The 21,291-nt window shown below is 41.0% G+C and overlaps 1 protein-coding gene, 1 long non-coding RNA gene and 2 other non-coding genes across 4 annotated transcripts; 1 reads left to right on the top strand and 3 right to left on the bottom strand.

The window, feature by feature from the left end:
- Positions 1–1,728: 1,728 nt before the first annotated feature.
- On the bottom strand, positions 1,729–4,759 carry LOC144066163 (uncharacterized). Its single transcript, XM_077589507.1, has 2 exons — positions 4,744–4,759; positions 1,729–2,858 (listed from the first exon to the last, which is right to left on the bottom strand). Exons 1-2 carry the CDS (start codon positions 4,757–4,759, stop codon positions 1,939–1,941), a joined length of 936 nt encoding a protein of 311 aa, XP_077445633.1. The 3' UTR covers positions 1,729–1,938.
- Positions 4,760–5,429: 670 nt separating this feature from the next.
- LOC144065676 (uncharacterized) lies at positions 5,430–8,034 on the top strand. Its single transcript, XR_013297260.1, has 2 exons — positions 5,430–5,704; positions 6,577–8,034. It is a non-coding gene; the product is annotated as an uncharacterized LOC144065676 (long non-coding RNA).
- A 2,259-nt stretch (positions 8,035–10,293) lies between these two features.
- Positions 10,294–10,367, bottom strand: trnai-aau (transfer RNA isoleucine (anticodon AAU)). The gene has a single exon. It is a non-coding gene; the product is annotated as a tRNA-Ile (tRNA).
- Positions 10,368–10,488: 121 nt separating this feature from the next.
- trnai-aau (transfer RNA isoleucine (anticodon AAU)) lies at positions 10,489–10,562 on the bottom strand. Its single transcript has one exon. It is a non-coding gene; the product is annotated as a tRNA-Ile (tRNA).
- Positions 10,563–21,291: the final 10,729 nt, after the last annotated feature.

Below are 21,291 nucleotides of genomic sequence, written 5' to 3'. Positions count from 1 at the left end.
ATGGTTTACACTTACGCCTTACGCCAGAATATCGCTTAAAGAGCCGCATGAAATCAGCCAAAGAGCCGCATGCGGCTCTAGAGCCGCGGGTTGGCCACCCCTGCCCTAGATGGTTAGAAAAACAACTGTGTGAGAATTGCCGAAGTAAGCATAAAAGTTGAACAAGGCACCCAAACAACGGTGTGAGGAATTGCATAATATTTTCATTATAAGGTAAACAAAGCATTCTAAAGTAAACCAAGCAGGATTATAATGTAAACAAAGCAGTATTATAATTTAAACAAAGCATCCGTATTTTCATCTGCTGCTGGAGTCCCGTCAAAACAGTCCCGTTGTGTTCTGCCGAAAAGCATCCGAAAAAAAATGTGTCCTCGAGCTGTGGGGCCTTGAGGAGACGATGGGGAGGAAAAGTGTCTGTGGTCCCATGAATTAATTTATAGCCTTATTACTTATTAAAAATGCTTACAACACATATAGAAACATTCCATAATAAATCTAACAATGACATACATCGATAATCTTCATTTGATTTTGACCCTAAGACAGAACGTCGGCACTCATGATTTACTTTCTCGGGCCGCACAAAATGATGCGGCGGGCCAGATTTGACCCCCGGGCCGCCACTTTGAAATCGGTGGTCTAGAAGGTGGGTTGACTTTTTATTTCCATCAGTTCCCTAAATGTTTAATGGAAAAATGTTCTTATGACCAGCCTCTCGGGTCCGCTGTATGCTCATATATCAAAATCTATCTCATATCTCAAGATAAATATTTGCTCGAAATTTTACTGGTATCTCAAATTGCTCGCATGTCTGGGCACTCGTATGTCGAGGTATTACTGTACTGTAATAAATAGCTAGACTGGCTTCCTCCATATACAAACTTTACTTACTTCCCACAAGTGAACATAAGAAGGTCGACTTGATTCCAGAACAATAGAAACTGTGTAACCTATAAAAAAGGAAAAAAATACAAAAGGAAAACCAAGCTGGATTCTTCACAGGAGTTTAAAAACCACCTCTCCAGCCTGGCACACAAAAAAGGGCACTCGTTCCCTGCAATAGTTACATTCACATTCAGAAACAAATAAATAAATGTATATTTTTAAATAGAATTGAACCACCATATTAATATATTGAGCCTGTACTCTTTACAGCAATTAAGCCATAGAAAATGCATGCTAATCAAGAACTCCAAATTCATTCAATAATGTGAATAATACCCCAATCTAGTAGTCTTTTGCAAACATTTAACATTACATTCCCTTTGTAGGTTGTCTATCATCTCCTATAAAACTTTCTTACTCAATGTTTTTCCAATAGTTACCATAAAATAAAAATCTACCAATAATCCCCTTCAACATCAAAAAGATAAAAACAATTTACCGTTAATTTCAGACATGAAGTTACCGTATTTGCACACCTGTAGAAAGAAAACAATCTCTTATATAATAATTTGTCAAATTGTTCAAATTAATGTATTAATTAAATCTGAGCAAATAACGCTTCACTTTTTTGTTACCTTTGAATTTGGAAGGCTGATTTTGTCAACAAAAAGACCCAAAAAGTATTTTTCACCAAAAAGAGAGCTTTATTGAAACTACCAAAAAGATGACACGTTAAATTACAGATTAAAAAAGTGTAAACAAGATTTTCAGAATGCAAAATACAATTACACTTCGATTACAATGATCTTTCATACAGAATTTGAAAAAGCAAGCAAAGCCGTGATTGGCCACTGCTTATCACAACACATTTGCGTCTTTTAAGTCTATCCTTACGACAAAATCTCTGGCAAGAAGCTGAGCAGGAAAAAGGTTTCCGACGTGTGGGTAATTGTGTTTTTAAGATATTCCTGCCACAAGTCGAGCAAAAAAAAGGGCTTTTCTCCTCTGCGGGTTGTTAAGTCTTCTTTTCAGGTTTTTCAATTGTGTAGCTTTTTAATTGGGCGGTTGTAGTGAATCTGTGGCCACAGACTGAGCAGGAAAACATTGTTCTCCAGTGTGGGTTAATAAGTGTTTTTTTAAATATTGCTTTCGAGAATACGCTTGACCACAAACTGAGCAGGAAAATGGTTTTTCACCAGTGTGGGTTCTTGCATGACTAATTAAGTCTCCCTTCCGTGTGAATCTTTGACCACAAACTGAACACGAAAATGGTTTTTCACCAGTGTGGGTTCTTGTGTGCTTTTTTAAGTTTCCCTTCTCTGTAAATGTTTTACCACAAACTGAACACGAAAATGGTTTCTCACCAGTGTGGGTTCTTGTATGACTAATTAAGTCTCCCTTCCGTGTGAATCTTTGACCACAAACTGAACACGAAAATGGTTTTTCACCAGTGTGGGTTCTTGCATGATTATTTAAGTTTCCCTTGTGTGTAAATGTTTTACCACAAACTGAACACGCAAATGGTTTTTCACCAGTGTGGGTTCTTGCATGACTAATTAAGATTCCCTTCCGTGTGAATCTTTGTCCACAAACTGAACACGAAAATGGCTTTTCACCCGTGTGGGTTCTTGTGTGTCTTTTTACACTTCCTTTCCGTTTAAATGTTTTACCACAAACTGAACACGAAAATGGTTTTTCACCAGTGTGGGTTCTTGCATGACTAATTAAGTCTCCCTTCCGTGTGAATCTTTTACCACAAACTGAGCATGAAAATGGTTTGTCACCCATGTGGGTTCTTGTGTGTATTTTAAATTTTCCCTTGTGTGTAAATGTTTTACCACAAACTGTACATGATAAGGGTTTCTCCCCAGTGTGGCTCCTCATATGCGTTTTCAAAGAAGACTTTTTCCCAAAAGTTTTCCCACACTGAAAGCATTTGCAAAGTTTGTCACCACTGGGATTTTTCTTAACATCTTCAACATCATCATCGTCAAAAAGCAAGTCGTTGCCATCTGATAAAGGAGCAATTAAATTTTCTGCTCGCCATCCTTCTGTTGAGCTGCTGCTCAGAAGCTCCGCCCCTATGTTGGCCACGCCCAGATCATCTTCACTCTTGAAAGGCTCACCAGTTGACCATTTGACACATTCCTCGTTTTTGATTGGAGGTTGCTCTTCTCTTTTGCACTGTTGAGGGAACTCTGGCTCCTCCTCTTTAATTAGGGGCCATGTTCCTGTGTTTGCAGGTTCCGCCCCTCCACTGGCCACGCCCAGAACATCTTCCCTCTTCACGAACTCACCAAGTGACCAGGTGAAATGATCTTCCTCCCTTTTGATTGGACGTTGCTCGTCTCCCATTTGTTGTTGAGGGAACTCTGGCTCCTCCTCTTTGATTTGGGGGAGCTCAACTTCCCCTTCAAGGTCAACAGACTCATGCCCATCAGCACCAAGATCATTTCTGAAACCTGCAAAGACACAAAGATAAATGATTAACCATTTTCCAAATATAAATGACTGAATTTCTTTTTCACAGAAATGAAACCAAACGGAAAAGGGCGCCATACATTCATTTCGTCACAATGCAGTACTTACTACTGTAGTTTTCTAGTCAACAGCAACAAGAGTTGAAAACTGTTTATAGGTGCATTTTTCAAAGTATGGCACTATTGGTCAGAAAAGTTTCTTCACTGGTGATGTAGCTCCTTAAAATTAGTCAAATCTTTTTTGGAGCCTTTTCATTGTAAACATTCTCTTTTATGTTTTAGATTTTAATTTAGTTAAAAGGCTTTCGCCAAAGGGGAGGCATTAAAAACCATTATCTTTTATTCAGTAGCAGGTCTATTATTATTTGGGGGATTAATGAGATGCCGGATTCCGGCTAATGCCGGAGCGATCGCTAATACGCGCAGTATAGTATATTACTTCTCGTTGGCTGCTCATAAGAACGGTCAGGGGCACTGGCTCTCTCCCCCGCAACTCCTCGTGTAATATCTCTGGTCGCAACTATACCTCTTTGTAACGTCTCTGCGAGCACTGAGCGTTTTTTTCAGTGTTTTTCCCCCCCTTAGCCTGTTAGCTCCCGTTAACGGAGCGATCGCTAATTTAAGACTACTTCTCGTTGGCAAGTGGAAGTGCGTTATCCTATTGTGAAGACATTTGTGTGCATCATTGTCGGAATATTTTGAAGGGAATACAAAAGCAAACGGCCCATCGATAGTGAAAGTGAGGGTGGAGGCGGGGGCAAACAGCCTACCCAGCCGGGACAACAAAGGTATGAAAATGTAAAACATAATTAGCACGACAGCAAAGACAGCATGATAAAAAGCCCCCCTGCATGACCAATTTACCCGTACACGATGATGAATTTAATATTGAGCTGAATGCGTTCACTGTTTAAGTTAATAAATTGGAATTTAGGCAATTAATGGCTGAGGGTTTGGCACATTACGATATCCCAAATGTTGTTTTCGACTTAACAAAACTAAATGATGAATATCAATTGGTTAAATAGGAAGCAAAAGTGCAATTAGGTCAAAATTGCTGTTTTTTAAAGATGTCTAAAATGAGCTGGCTGCAAACACCAATATTATCCATCACAAAATGTTGCAAATGAAATAAAAACATCTCCATGACTTGGCACCTAGCATAATGACTACGACCGACCAAACAAAGACAAAGCTCAGAAAAAGCCACAAATTAAAGTATAGTAAAAGCTTCTGGCCTCCTTTTACAATCTGAACACACTAAATTTTATATTTTTCAGTCACTTTTTTACATCACAAGTAAATAAATGCCAACATGTGAACATGACTCTTTCACTCAGTCAATGGCTAAACTATCTCAAAGTTGAAACCAACTTACCTTGAAGGATTTTCATTGTTTCCAAAAGTTTGTCCAAATGAGTCTCGTGTCTCCAGATGAGTCGAGGACGTCCAACTGCAGCATCTGACTGTTATGCCATCCTCTGGATGCTGCATATTTGCGCAGTTGACATCAAAGAGCAAAGAGCCACGCGCTTTGATAGGTGACATCAAACAGCAAAGAGCTCGTGGTGACGCCACTCGCTTTGATCTCCATCTGGACCGTAGCCCCGCCTCCTTTGGAGCCCGAAATATGATGGAGGCACTTTAAGCCATTTATTTGTTCTCACAAATTTAATTCATTTAAGCAAATAAGGGAATGATTCGTGGGAGTTGGTACATTTTCGTTGAAGAACTTCGTCTCTCGTGATTCCATTTGGCAAAACAGCAATGGTTCCTTGATAATTTGTCGATTTATTCTGCGCTTGCGCGTATTGCGTCGCCCCCTTTTGAGCCGCAACCTTCTTCAGGTGACTTATGTCGTAAATTCAAACCTACGAAAATATTTTTATTCCAACCATGTCAGACCATTTGAATAATAATTATTTCCTATGTTCGACTCTCTTGTTTTTAATAAACCTAATGCCACCGAAAGAAGTGACGCTCGAGTTGCAGAAGTGACGCAATGTTCCGCGCATGCGCAACCCCAAAAGTCAAGGTTCCGTCCCCAGTCACAATCTTGTGACCGTAGCGCGCCAAGTTTTTCCTCAATTTCCACCACTTAACTAAACCCACGCGTGGCCGATGTGTCTTGCTTAACTACTCTTCCGTCTTAAGTTTCAGTCAACATCATCTTCAAGGCGTCTAAAGCCTCGTTGAAGCTTTGCGGCCTACTTTAGTTTAGCATGCTAGCATCTATCAAAGGTGCCTCCATCAGAATTCCCGTGTGGGAGTGTTCCACGAGGAACACTCGATCGTTTGCAAAATAATGCATGCAAAAGTTGTTCTTCACAGACTAGAAGGTGGGTTCACTTTTTATATTTATATATTCTCTCAATGTGTTATAAAAGGGCTTTTTTGTGCGCTGCAATTGATTTATTTAAAAATTCTCAAGTCGACAGAAGGTACAAGCTTGATTTCAAGACAATTAAACAGTACAAACAAAACCATGCAGAATAAATCATTGGAAAAGTACAAATCATAACAACTATTTCCCATTTTCATGCTGTAATGCATATAAAAATATGAAATCATAAAAAGGCTATATATATAAATATAATGTTTCCTTTGTTTAAGAACTCTAAAAACAGCTATTTTTCTCCCACTTATTTCATTTCAAAAATATATTTCAAAATTATTGATTTAGAAAAATAAATCGATAAAACTGAATGTTGGCTCTTTTTCCATTTTTTTTTTATGTCAACAAAAAAAGAATAGCTGTCATTTTTCCTTTTTAATTAAAAATGATTAAAATTTATATTTGATGCTTCACTCTTTTCTAAAAGGATTCCAAATAAATTAAAATCTCAAAAATACAAGAGAATATCTGCAAAGAAGAGGCTCAAAAAAGATTTGGAAAAACTTTAAGGGCCTGTGAGGTTACTTTACTGACCAATAGACCTTTTTTAGTGAAATACACTTCAAAAAAACGTTTAAACCCCTTTGGCTATTGATGAGAATACTACAGTAGTCCTATGTTGACAACATCACAAATGTATGGCATCCTCTTCTGTTTAGCTTCGTTACTGTAGCGACCAGCATATTAGTCCTTTCTTTCCAGCCTAACCACTGCAAATATAAGTATAAGACTTAATTACCAGTCTAACATAAAGAACCTCTAGATAGAATAATAGACAGTTTATAAAATATATAATTTATCTTGGGGTCTTTGCAGGTTTCAGAAAATATCTTGGTCCTGATGGGAAGGTGTCAGAGTTTTCTGGTGCCAAAGAGGATGTTGAGCCCCCTCAAATCGAAGAGGAGGAGCCAGAGTTCCCTCAAGACAGAGAGAGAGAAGAGCAACTTAAAATAAAAAAAAGGAGGAAGAAGATGTCACCTGGTCAACTGGTGCGTCCTTGAAGAGAGAAGATGATCTTGGCGTGGCCAGCGGAGGGGCGGAGCCTGCAAACACTTTAACATGGCCCCAAATTAAAGAGCAAAAGAGAGAAGAGCAACTTTCAATCAAAACAGAGGAGCAGCAAGATGTCACTTGGTCAACTGCTGAGCGTTTCAACAGTGAAGTTGATCTAGGCGTGGCCGGCAGAGGGGCGGAGCCTCTGCACGGCAGCGACTCAACAAAAGGATGGCAAGAAGAAGCTTTTATTGCTCCTCCATCAGATAGTGACGACTTGCTTTATGATAATGATGACGATGAAGGTCTTAAGAAAAATCCCAGTGGCGGCAAACTCTGCAAATGTTCTCAGTGTGGGAAAACCTTTGGTAAAATGTTTACTTTGAAAAGACATATGGCAACCCACATTGGGCAGAGACCGTTTTTGTGCTCCGTTTGTGGTAAAACATTCACACAGAAAGCAAACTTAAAAAGCCACACAAGAACCCACACTGGTGGAAAACAATTTTCCTGCTCAATTTGTGGTCACGCTTTCTTTCGAAAGCAGGACTTAATTATCCACGCAAGGACCCACACTGGTGAAAAAACGTTTTCGTGCTCGATTTGTGGTAAATCTTTCTCTCTCAAGCACAAGTTAAAACTCCACACAAGAACCCACACTGGTGAAAAACCATTTTCGTGCTTAATTTGTGGTCAGACATTCACATGGAAGAAAAGCTTAATTAGTCACACAAGCCCCCACACTGGCAAAAAAACATTTTCGTGCTCAGTTTGTGGTCAAGCCTTTTCTCGAAAGGAACATTTAACAAGGCACACGAGAACCCACACTGGTGAAAAACAATTTTCCTGCTCATTTTGTGGTCAAGCCTTTTCTCAAAAGCAAAATTTAAGAACCCACATGAGAATCCACAAAGGGGAGAACTCCTTTTCCTTGCGCAGTTAACAACTTCACCAGAACTGACTTTGGGTTCATTTTGTAGTTCTATTACACTTTTATATTTATCCAAACGGATTTGATTGGCATGTAACTAAACTTATCTGGCAATTGATATGTAACTGCCACAGTTTAGTTTCACTGTATTTTTTTGTGTATTTTAATGTCAGTTTCACCATACCTCCTGTAGTGGGCGCAGTGGCCCTTGAGCGAGCGTACGTTTGCTAAATGGGAAGATAAGTGCAGCAGAAGAAGCGCTTTCGGTAAGAGAAAGGCAGCACGAGACAAGCTCAGCCAGAAAGTTGCAAGCTAAAGTAATATAAAGAGAAATAAAGAATAAAACCCAGGCTAATTCCTCTTGGTACTCAGCCAACGAGGTGTTTTGTCAATTTTTGTGTATTTATTTTATTTCACAAATTGTCTATTTTTTTAAAGCTAATTTTCGTTTTTGTGTGTTATTAGTTATCTAGGTGTTATTTGTAAATCTGCCAATATGGATTCAATAAATTCATCAGTTTGAGAAAGACACTTAGTACTCACAAGTAAGTACTCAATATTGCAGAAATGTATACCAAAACATGACTTTGAGTCACATATTAAGGCCCATTTTGGAAATTGTTTAATAAGTCTCCTGGGTTATAGACGCTGGAGCAATTTTTCTTTTTCCAGTATGATTTATTTAGTTCAAATTTGCATTTTCAGTACTCATGATTGACAGTGACACACTGCAGTTGTTTTTCCCAATTGTTAAAACAGAAAATCCGAATACATAACAGGTACGCTAGCGGACAGCACAACATAGGTACGCTAGCAGCTAGCATAACATACGCTAGTGGCTAGCATAAATATGCTAGCGGCTAGCTTAACATACGCTAGCGGCTAGCTTAACAGGTACGCTAGCGGCTAGCAAAACAGGTACGCTAGAGGCTAGCATAACATAGGTACTCTAGCGAATAGCACAACATAGGCACACTAGCGGATAGCATAACATATGCTAACGGCTAGCATAACATATGTATGCTAGCAGATAGCATAACATACGCTAGTGGCTAGCATAACAGGTACGCTAGCGGATAGCAAAACATAGGTACGCTAGCGGCTAGCATAAATATGCTAGTGGCTAGCATAACATACGTTAGCGGCTAGCTTAACAGGTACGCTAGCGGCTAGCAAAACAGGTACGCTAGAGGCTAGCATAACATAGGTACTCTAGCGAATAGCATAACATAGGCACGCTAGCGGATAGCATAACATATGCTAGCGGATAGCATAACATACGCTAGCGGCTAGCATAACACACGCAAGCCTAGTGTCATGCTAGTGCCTTATCGGATGAGGCGTCCAATGTATTGACAAAAAACTGAAAATATACCCTCAAACGAGACTGCACCCTATCACAAGGTGCATTTTATAGTTGTGAAAATACAGTATTTGGGATTTAGTCATCAACACTGGTTTGTCTACAAACCTCCTGGGACTTCTTCCATGAAGATCTTGATGAAAGAGTCCTCGCTGAGGGAGCACAGATACTGGACGATGTTCCGGTGCTTCAGTCGCTTGATCAGGCAGATTTCCTCGTGGAGCGGCTGGGAATAACTGTCCACGGAGTGTTTGTTAGTGGCTGTCAAGTGGAAGGACAAACAATCCACTCACGTGCTGTCCTTTTCTGGAATCTTCTTGATGGCTGCTAACGTCCCTGCCGGCATACACCACCCCGTACGTGCCTTTCCCGAGGACCACTTTGTCTTTGTTTTCGTTGGTCTCATACACGTACTGGGAAGGGAAATGCGATAAATTATTCTGGATGGCCATTTAAGATTGAATTGTCTCTTTATGGTTATAGAACTATACTTCCATTTGTAAAAGTTAGATTCAAATGTGAAAAAAAATTGTTGTCATCAGGTTATGCACTTTTTGTTTAGCGTCTTGGGCAAGTAATTACTCTCTCAAGAAGGGTTCTATGTCACTTGAGGTTAGCTTAGCTTTTAGCGTAAAGTTAAAAAGATATCCATGAAAGAGTGAAAAATGTGATCACAATCTTCAACTATAAATATTTTGTGATGTAATGTTATATTCTAATATTGATAGACATACGCCAACTGTGTCTAATCTCGTATTTGTGCATGCTAGAAATTAGCATGAAAAGCTAAGGTTCAGAACGTTAGCCCACTAGCATTAGCAAGGTAGCCCAGTCAACTTACCAGACGGATAGACAACTCTGTTACAGCATTTTGTTGATTCTATTTTAAGAGTTTTTACATCTTTATTTGGAGATTTTTGCAATTGTGACGACTATTAAGAGTAATTCTATAATCATTTTCTAAAGGCTTCCTCATTGGAGGCTAAGCAAAGTTGAGAAACACTGTTCTGCCCGCTTGAGTATGAAGAGAAATTTAATTTCACAACCATTTGGGAAGGAAAGAAATGTAGTGGGAACAAACCTCAAGTATTCCCTCACCGAGATGATTTACATCCTGTGTGGTGTCTTCTGCCTTGGGGAGTAGAGAACTTACCAGATCACAGAAAATGAGGAAACATCAAGACAAGACGTTATGTTATGGCAAAATAAGTCGCATTAGGCAATTTCAACTACCACGGAGAAGTCATGGCCCATGTGGGGGTTGAACCCACGACCTTGGCGTTATTAGCACCACACTCTGACCAACTGAGCTAGCCGGCCATTTGCAAATTGGCCATGATTTTTGTGTGATGCTCGTAAATGCAACAAGTCAGCTCACCAACTGTTATGTTACGGCAAAAGAAATTGTACTCGGCAATTTCAAATCACTACGGAGAGATCATGGCCTGTACGAGGGTCAAACCCGCGACATTGGCGATATTAGCACCACGCTCTGACCAACTGAGCTAACCAGCCATGTGCAAAGTGGCCATGATTTTTGTGTGATGCCCGCAAATGCAAATGTCAGCTAGCTAAACTGTTATGTTATGGCAAAATAAATCATTTTAGGCAATCTTAACTTACTCTAGAGCAGGGGTCTCAAACTTGCGGCCCGCGGGCCAACTGCGGCCCTCGGGACGATAATTTGCGGCCCCCGTCTTAATATGAAAGATCGATTTTTTTTTTATTTTTTATTTTTTTTTTTTTTTATTTTTTTTTTTTTAATTTTTTTTTTTTTAACCCCTTTCCCCATGATGGCGCCGTTTAAGTGGCAGCCAGTGGCAGTAGCTCTGTCCACTCATGTTTTTCTTGTTTTACAGCATGTTTTACATGAAAAATTAGAGGGAACATTGACATGCACCTGCTTGTGGCAGGTGTGATACTGGTGTGCCGATAGCGAGCAATGATGATGTCGTGACCGGATGATTCGCCTAAAGACGTTTCGCCGACGGACGTTTGACAGACGGACAGGTCGTACTAGTATTTGTTAGTTTAATGATTAAATACAAATACTAGTATTTGTATTTAATCATTAAACGCTGTTTTCAGCTGGATTTGACCGAATTTGAGAGCATTTTGAGCCGTTTGGCGAATGGACGTCTATAGACGTTTTTTTGCCTCCATCGCGATATCATCCAGTATTTGTATTTAATCATTAAATGCTGTTTTAGGATGGATTTGACCCGATTGCTGTCATTTTACGGCTCGGTTCTGCTACATCTGCCTGCCCAAGGTCTTTAGGCGAATCATCCGAGTACCGATGATGTCGCTCACACTGGTACTCAGTGCGCTCAGGGAGGTTGTCTTTCTGCTCAGACCAACAAAAAATTAGAGGGAACTTTGGTTCGGAGCTGAATGAACCAATCACGGTGAGGTATACGGCTCTGGAGGGCGGGACATCGGCCGGGCTGTCCAGTGCCTCGCTCACTCACTCATTCATTCCTCCAATCAGCTGGGCGGAGGAGAGGCCGTGAGGCCGATCACTCCGCTCGGCGCGCACACTCCTCCGCTGCTCTCAGCATAGAACTGAATGAGGCGCTATGATCCGTGATCCAGCCTGTGTCAGTGTCTGTAGCCATCTCCGCGATTGAAACGGAGAGCGAAAGTGCACATGCGCCACAAACCCGCGCGACTGAATGTGAAAGATCAACCCGAGACTCATTCCAAGTGGAAAAACATATTACAGAGCCCCAGAGATGTCTCTTTCAAAGCCTGCCGTGAAGAGAAAGGTCGGTGATGAGCACAGACAGTTTCAAGAAAAGTGGGGAGTGCAATATTTCTTTGTTGAACACAGGGTCACCCCGACGTGTCTCATTTACACTGAAAAAGTTGCGGGGCACAAGGAATACAATTTGAAACGTAATTGTACTACGAGACATGCTGAGGAGTACGAAAAATACCAGGGAGATGAGAGAGCCAACCAGGTTGCCAGTCTTAAAACACGTCTTCTGAGGCAACAGGATCTCTTCAAGAAGGCTACCAAAGACAGTAATGCAGCAGTCAAAGCTAGCTACGCCGTTTGTGAGTTGATTGATCCTGTGCTAAGTGATCCCAAATGGCTCATTGACTTGGCTTTTCTTGTTGATATCACACATGAGCTTAATGTACTGAACAAGAAGCTACAAGGCCAGGGGCAACTTGTCAGTGCTGCCTATGACAACGTGAGAGCATTCTGCACTAAACTTGTGTTATGGAAAGCCCAGCTCTCTCAGACAAACCTTTGCCATTTCCCAGCATGCAAGGCTCTCGTGGATGCAGGCACACCATTCAGTGGTGAGAAGTATGTTGAGGCCATTTCGAAGCTACAGGAGGAATTTGATCACAGATTTGCAGACTTCAAGACACACAAAGCCACATTTCAAATTTTTGCGGACCCCTTCTCCTTTGATGTGCAAGATGCCCCTCCTGAGCTTCAAATTGAGCTCATTGACCTGCAGTGCAACTCTGCACTCAAAGCCAAGTTCAGGGAGGTGAGTGGAGAAGCAGACAAGCTTGGGCAATTTTTGAGAGAGTTGACCCCCAGCTTCCCTGAACTTTCCCGAAGGTTCAAACGGACCATGTGCCTTTTTGGGAGCACATACTTGTGTGAGAAGCTCTTCTCCACCTTGAACTTCAATAAGTCCAAGTACAGGTCCAGACTTACTGATGAGCATCTTCAAGCTCTACTGAGGGTCTCCACTGCTTCCTCCCTCAAGCCAAATGTGACTATGTGAGAAGAAGCGCTGCCAGGTCTCTAGCAGCAAGGAGTAGGCAAGAGAAGCCGTGTTCAGAATATTTCATGTTCAATGTTCCATTCAAGTTCAGAAAGTTAAAGGTTAAAGAGCTGTTAATACAGACATTTGAAACGGAATAAAAATAATTCATTTTCTCTACTTAGCCAGCCAGTGTATATCTACTGTATGCTCATTAGTATTATTTGGTTTTGTATTACTGATTGATTTATTTTTTATTCATCTTTAAGTTAATTTATTTAATTCATTATTTTTTGTTAAAAAATAAAGATATTTGATAACGTTGGAATGTTTTATCAGTGCTTTTCTTGTGGAAATCCTGATGCGGCCCAGTCTCACCCAGACTCGGCCTCTAGCGGCCCCCAGGTAATTTGAGTTCGAGACCCCTGCTCTAGAGCAAGGGTGTCAAACCCGGGTTGGTTCGCGGGCCACATTAACATCAACGCCCTTTCATGTGGGCCGGACCATTTTAGATCTACTATCTAGATTTTTTTATTTTTCTAAATTGGATTAAAATAACTGGATCAAAAGCCCAAATAGTCCGTTTTTATAGATCTAAAGCAATTTTTATTTGAGCTTTTTTTTCTTAGTATGGAAAAATGTCTTTTAATCATGTTCTTTTATTTCAAGTGGAAACAAAATATTTTTTTAAATTGGAAAACGGAAAATATTTGTATATTTAAACTAAAAACACAAAAGAAAAAAATTGGATTAAAAAATTGCAATGATTGATTTTTAAAAGGGGAAAATCAGGAGATGTAATGTACATCTATAATCATTTCCTAAAACAGAAAGTCGGCACTCATGATTTACTTTCCCGGGCCGCACAAAATGATGCAGCGGGCCAGATTTGGCCCCCGGGCCACCTCTTTGACACCATGCTCTAGAGAGGTTGTGCCTATTCAGGGGTCGAACCCATGACTTTGACGTTTTCAGCACCACACTCTGACTAACTGAGCTAAACAGCAATGTGCTGGGTTTGGCTCGGGTGCGACTGGCGGGTGAGTCGGCACGGAGATGCGGTGAGCTTGGACGGGCGAGGTCGAGGGGGGAGCTTGGACGGGCGAGGTCGAGTGGGGAGCTTGGACGGGCGAAGTCAAGTGGGGAGCTTGGACGGGTGAGGTCGAGCGGGGAGCTTGGACGGGTGAGGTCGAGCGGGGAGCTTGGACGGGCGAGGTCGAGCGGGGAGCTTGGACGGGCGAGGTCGAGCGGGGAGCGGCGAGTTGGAATTGAAAGTGCTTCTAATAGGGGACCGAAACGTTTAGGTCTCCCGGGCTGCACTGGCATCTGCCCCCACATCGGAGCCAACTCACCACCAGGTTGTGATCGGTTGACAGCTCCGTCCCTTTCTTTACCCGAGTATCCAAGACATGCGGCTGTCCTGATGCCAAGTGCACATATGGACACCCTTATGCTTGAACATGGTGTTCATTATTGCCAATCCACTACGAGCGCAGAAATCCAACAATAGAACACCACTCGGGTTTCGATCAGGGGGGCCGTTCTTCCCAATCATTCCCTCGAGGTCTCACATCAGCATTGAAGTCCCCCAGCAGAACAAGGGAGTCCCCATAAGGAGCACTCTCCAGCACACCCTCCAAGGACTCCAAAAGGGGTAGGTACTCTGAACTGCTGTTTGGTGCATGCACACAAATCAGGTGCCGTCCCCCCACCCGAAGATGGAGGGATGCTGGACGTGTCTAACCCCCCTTGAGAGGGGTGGTACCGGAACCCAAGCTGTGTAGTGCTGAGCCAAACTATGTCGAGCCGGAATTTCTCAACCTCACGCTCAGGCTCTTTCCCAACCAGAGAGGTGACATTCCACGCCCCAAACTATAGTTTCTGCAGCCGGGGATCGCCTTCTTTGGCCCCTCTCACAGGTGGTGAGCCCATGTGAGGGGGAACCCACGTCGCCTCTCCGGGCTGTGCCCGGCCGGCCGGGCCCCATGGGTCTAGGCCCGGCTACCAGGCGCTCGCCATCGCTCCCCTCCTCCGGGCCTGGCTCCAGAGTGGGGCCCTGGTGACCCGCGTCCGGGTGAGGGAAGATGTCGTCCAATAATGTTACTCATCATAAGAGGTCTTCTGAGCCATTCTTTGTCTGATCCCTCGCATCAGACCAGTTTGCCATGGATAACCCTACCAGGGGTACAAGGCTCTGGACAACATAGCTCCAAGGGTCACTGGGACACACAAACCCCACCACCACGATAAGGTAATGATTCGTCGGTGGGGTATTATTATCTTAAGTGCAAGTTTAAATTCAACATGGTATCTTGATTTGTAAATCCCGGGGCCAAATGTCTCGTACCGCGTTTTTTATGGTAATGGGAATTTTTAAATGCGTAATGGATGACTCTGTGAATAGCAGGATTAACCAAGGCTATGCCAGTCCCCAGCCGAGACCGAGGTTCTTGCGCTGGTGGTCCTCAGGAGCTCTGTCAGCAGGTGGGAATACCCACGTACTCTCAGTATATCTGCTTCGATTTGATTGATTAGTTTTGTGAGTAACCTTGTGAAGTGTGAAGTAATATGTCAGAAGAAGCAGAGTGGTGCAGCGGAAGCGTGGTTGGCCCATAATTCAGGGCTCAATGGATCGAAACCATTCTCTGCTACTAACCTAGGTTCTTTTTTTGTAGAAGCAAACTACCCCACTTCCAAGTGTTACCATTGCTGAGAAAATTTGTTCTTGAAAATTATTAATTGGGTAAAACTTCTCTTTTCTCATTTTCTTCTGAGGGATTCCTACTGATCAAAAATCAGATCGGAAATCGGGCCTGATCACATCATTTTCACAAGATCGGAATTTGATAAAAAACGCATTGTTTTTTTTAAATGCCTTGACATTCTCATGAAGGCGGAAGTGATACCGCGAAACATGTCAGGTAAGGCCTAAAATTCATTGTGAAAAAGGAACAGAAAATAGTCAAATAGGAAAATTCATTTTTATTTCATTACATTTAGTCCATTTTTCTTTTTGTCATCTATTTCAAATATTAACAACAACAAGTGTTTAATTGCATTCTAGTTTCATACACTTTGAGAGCATGTTCTCAACAAAAAGAAAATGCATTACCAGTTAAAAAAACAACTGAACAAGACAGGTAAAAAAAGTGAAAACAATGGAAAATTACATCTAAATATGAGAAAAGAAATTCCTGTCCTTAGGATAAAACATTGGCAACAAACTGAGCAAAAAAGTTGCTCTCTTACTGAATGTTTGAAAAGGTCTTTGCGCCTGTGTGGGTTTGTTGTGTGATGCTTTAAGTTTTCCTTCCAAATGAATGTTTGACTACAGACTAGCCAAGAAGATAAAAGAGGAAACTTAGAAGCGTACTTGTCATTAAGGTGACTTGATGACTGGGCTGTCTCGCACTGTCTTTGCCGCATATCTGGATAAAACATGATTGTGCTGAATGGAGGTAGGTGTACGCGAGCACGGGTCCTCCTGTCTAGAATTTGGGGGACGCAGTCCACGCGAGACTTCCAAATATGTCGATAACTGCTGTTTGCTCGATTTTTGAATGTGTTTTTTTTCTGAGGAAAAAATAAATAAAAACGAAAAACAAACAAGAAAAAAATAATTCAAAAACATAACGCCAAAAATACATTTTGAAAAACAAAGAAAAACACCCTCAGACAATAAATTAATTTGAAAAACAAAGAAAAAAATACTTCAAAAAAACAACACCACACCAAAGATGAATTAATTTGAAAAACGGCCAGGACTTTATTTTATTTTCAAGGTGAGTGCGATCAGCTTCCGTAAACCTGAACCCCATTAGAAATAAATTAATTCAACATCACCTTTTATTTTGTCTCATGAAGGTCCCCTAACATAATGAAACAAAACATAAACAGCTCACTGAAACGAACATGGATGTAATCTTAAACTTCCTTTAGTACACAACAGACAAACTGTTAGGGTTGCTTGGTTTTGTTATGCTTTTTCCCACCTGGTTTCCTGTCTGAGTGATTGCCCATTGTGTTCAGCTGTCGTGTCTCCGCCCCTGGTGTATCCTTCCTCCCTCTTGTGTTTCCCAGGTGTTCCTAATTGTCTCGTCAACACATGTCAGTCTATTATAACCCCAATGACTGCTTTGTCATTGTTGGATCGTCTGCTGATTACCATGCCATGTTTCCACATTTTCCTCGATCCAACGTGGCGCTCCTCGTTCCTCGCTTTCCCGTGTCTCCCCTAGTCAGGCTTTGTTTTGTTATTTGACGCCAAGTCTTTTGTTAGTCTATTGCCTCCGGTTTAAGTTATTAAGGATTCGTTTGAGTACTACTTCCTTCTCCTTGCCTGCTTCACTGCAATTGGGTCCAAAAGATGTAACACAAACGGAGCATATAACAATACCTATATACAGTAAATTCTCGTTATTCTGTGAGAACAGTGTCTCGCAGCCATTGTAAGCGTCTGTTGGCTTATTTAAAAATCTGCTGCAATGCTCTGAAGAAGGGTAAGAGGAGCTCAAAAAAGCCCTGAATATAACTCTTGGCATTCCCAAGAATGCCAATGATGCCATGCATCTCTCCATGCTGGAAGGTAACTGAACATGATGACAAGATGGCAAAACATTTGCTCACGAATCAAGTCCAGTTTGCTTACATGTCCCCTTCATCTCTCCCCCTTCAGGTTTTGATGAATGCATTGAGTCACAAGGAGACCTGCTCCTGCAGGATTCCTTCAAGGTCTGGGATTCAAGAATAGCCTTGAGCATGGGAAAAAATAGAGAAATCTTCATCTTGAAGTCCTTGGTGGTGTGCAAAGTGGTCAAGGATGCCTAGAGAACGAGTACATTTACAAGAAAAAAACCTCAATGTGTCATCCTTAACCCACTTTGTACCGATGCAATGTTCTCCATCAAAATGTTCATCATGCCATTTCTTCTATAGATGGCAGACATCTAGCTGACTGAGCACCTTAAAAGAGACCCCGCACGTTTGCTTTTTTAGTGGCCCACCGTTCCTGGAGGTCGAGCAACATTGTTCTGAAGGTTAGTTTCATTGTCAAGAATAAAAGTTCAGCAAGAATTATGGTCAACATTTTCATCAAAAAAGCACTGATTAAAAAGTGCTTGTTTTTCCAAATTGTCTTAACATTTTAAACGTCCTCCTTGTCAATAGGCTTCCATGATTGAGACCAAGTTGGAATGAATTGGCCATATGCCAAAGCTAATCCAGGAGCACACCACTGACCTGAGGGGGACAGTCAAGGAGACAAATACCAAGATGGCCAAGCTCCACAAGACGCCAAGGTAGGAAGCAGGGAAACTTCATACAATTCAAGAGGCATCTTGGTTCAGTAAAAGTGACAAAAAGTATTGCTTTTTTTAATGAATAATAATCCAAAAATGTGATTGGCATCCTCAGCCACTGTTGTTTTCACTTGACTAAGTACCTTTTTAAAAATGTATTTTTCAATGTCATTGTAGTATTTACTGAAATGAACAGTTGAATTATAAAAATTGCTTTCGACATGCACGGGATTGGAAGTCATGTGAAAAGTGCAAAAGCAACGTTACACAAGCCCATGTCTGTAGGAGTAACGGAACAAATTGTGTCCGGCAGGTCAGCGAGAACCATTGAGGCCATGTCACTGTCCATTATTTCACAACCATGGTGTCTTCCAACAGTCGATGCTCCAAAATGAAGCATGGTTTGACTTTTTCAGATTGGACACAATAAACATCAAGAATAAAACAAAGATTGAGTTATGGTGGGTTTCCAATCCTTAGCCAACATGTATTCTCGCACAAAGGGCCCAAGGTCTTTAGCTGAGTGAGGAGATATCATCATGGAATAATGTGGATGAGATGGTGACATGGGGAGATCCGGCGGGTTATCCTTCATGTACCATTTTAATTGTTCATCAGACAAATGTGTATTGAAAGCCACTTCGGGTTACCAATAAACAAATCGCCACAATGTATTTGCCAAGTATGTCCTTCAATTGTTTGTAACGAATCAGTATAGACCTCATTACCTTGCCTATCATAGTAGAGCGTGCAATGCAAGCAGTCAGAAACCAAATCATATGTACGTAGGTGCCGTACCCAGGGCAGTCACAAAGGCCAGTAGTGTTTGGCTTGTTTCCAGCCGTCGGAGTCGGTGTCAATGCGAGCCCAGTAGATGTCAGCTGATAGATCTGTAATACAACTTCAGGAATAGGCACAGAAAAAGTGAGATCAATTTAAAGGAAATAGGTTTATTACCAGACTGCAAGATGGAGAGAGAGCTCTAACAGTGGTGAACCGCTCAGCGTGGTGTCCTTTGCAACTCTCTCTCCGAATGAACAGTGGGTCAGTCTTGATATAGGAAAACAGGGAAATATTTCTAAGACAGTGATGTAGGACAAAGTTTATGTAAACAAAACTTTAGGCTGATATGGTTAGACATTTGCAGGGCTAAGTTGTATGCAAACACGATATTTTTATAGTTCACACAAACTGCCGCAGCCTATCTTACATCGCGCGATTCGAACAAACAATTATTAAGCTAGTTGGCCACATCGCACAATAAAAGCAAACAATTGCAAAGCCAGCTAATTAGCCTATCTTACATTCCACGATCTTGACAAACAATTGCAAAGCCAGCTAGTTAGCCTATCTTACATTCCACGATCTAACAAACAATTGCAAAGCCAGCTAGTTAGCCTATCTTACATTCCACGATCTTAACAAACAATTGTAAAGCCAGTTTGGCCAGTCTATCTTACATTTTACGATCTTAACAAACAATTGTAAAGCGAGTTTGGCCACATGGCGCGACATGAACAAACAATTATTAAGCCAACTGGCCAGTCTATCCCACACAGCAAAGATTGGGGCAGTTGCTTGGTGGTGCCTTGCAGGAGAGTCTTGGAGTTGTTGTCCATCTGGACAGGACACATCTTTATAAGGTCCTGGCCCATCAAGTTGACAGGGCACTTTGGAGCATAGATGAAGGAATGAGTGATAGTCAGTGAGTAGCACTTAGTGGCTACTGGGGAAGTTAAAGGCAGGATGATCTCTTCACCCTTGGATCCTAGTAGTGGTATGATAAGTTCACCAATAGGCATTCTCAAATGCCCGCACAAATAAAGAGATGGGGCAATCCTCTGTGAAATTCTTGCAAGAGAGAATCGAATCGACTCGTCTCTGTCCAGGTTCATTCTCACGTTACACGCATCTTTTCCCTGTTTTAGCTTCAAGGACCATAGTTACAATGGAGGTCTCAGCTCTCAAGGGAGGGTTGGGAAAATAGGAGTGAGAAGTCAATAGTAAAGGACCCTAGTTACAATACAAGTTTTAGCTCTCAAAACAAATGAAGGTCATGTAGAGACGAAGGTTCTTCTCCACATCCCAGCAGTCCAAAAGGATTCGACCTTCCTGTTGTTTGGTCTAACTAAGGAGCAAAGCATTTACTTCATTGCAAGCAGATGTAGACTATAATAACTTTTCTTGTGTTAATGAGCTAAGTAAAGCAAAGCGTACTTCATTGCGAGCAAATATATAATAATGTAAGACTAATAACCCTAACAGTATATTTTTCAATAGAATTGAATCACAATCTCCCCCTGTTGGCAAGGATTAATATATTAAGCCTGTACCCTTTACAGCAATTAAGCCACATAAAATGCATGCTAATCAAAAACTCCAAATTCATTCAATAATGTGTATCGCGCAGTTGTTTGAAATGAGCAATACCCCAATCTAGTAGTTTTTTGCAAACATTTAACATTACATTCCCTTTGTAGTTTGTCTATCATCTCCTATAAAACTTTCTTACTCGATGTTTTTCCAATAGTTGCACATAAAATAAAAATCTAGTTACATATCTCCCAATTATCCCCTTCAACATCAAAAAGATAAAATCAATTTACCGTTAATTTCAGATAATGAAGTTAGCGTATTTTCACACCTGTAGAAAGAAAACAATCTTTTATATATTAATTTGTCAAATTGTTCAAATTAATGTATTCATTAAATCTGAGCAAATAACGATTCTCTTTTTTGTCACCTTTGAATTTGGAAGGCTGATTTTTTTTCAACAAAAAGACCCAAAAAGTATTTTCCCCCAAAAGAGTTTTATTGGAACTACCAAAAAAATGACACGTTAAATCAGTTTAAAATCGTGATTCATCTTATAATATGACAAAAGTATAAGGACATTGTACAACTTATTTATTTATTTTGAGCAAATTCATTATCTTTCACACCATATTTCTAATCATGTTTCTTAGATCCTAGATTCAATATATCAATCATTTTCATTCAAATGTATCATGTTTGAATACCACTCAATATTCTTATTGGATTTGCTAGCAAATTCAATAGACAAAAACTGCAATTTTTCAAATTTCTTAGGCATGTCTTTAACTGTGACGACATTTTCCATATTATTTAGATAGTAAATTAAATAAAATCTTCAACGACACTTAATTTTCTTATACAGTAATACCTTGACATACAAGTGTTCCAACATACGAGACA

Source organism: Stigmatopora argus, chromosome 20 (genome assembly GCF_051989625.1).
Source record: "Stigmatopora argus isolate UIUO_Sarg chromosome 20, RoL_Sarg_1.0, whole genome shotgun sequence".
Lineage (NCBI taxonomy): Eukaryota > Metazoa > Chordata > Actinopteri > Syngnathiformes > Syngnathidae > Stigmatopora > Stigmatopora argus.
Note: the sequence above shows the minus strand (reverse complement) of the source record. Positions and strands in the feature narration are given on the sequence as shown.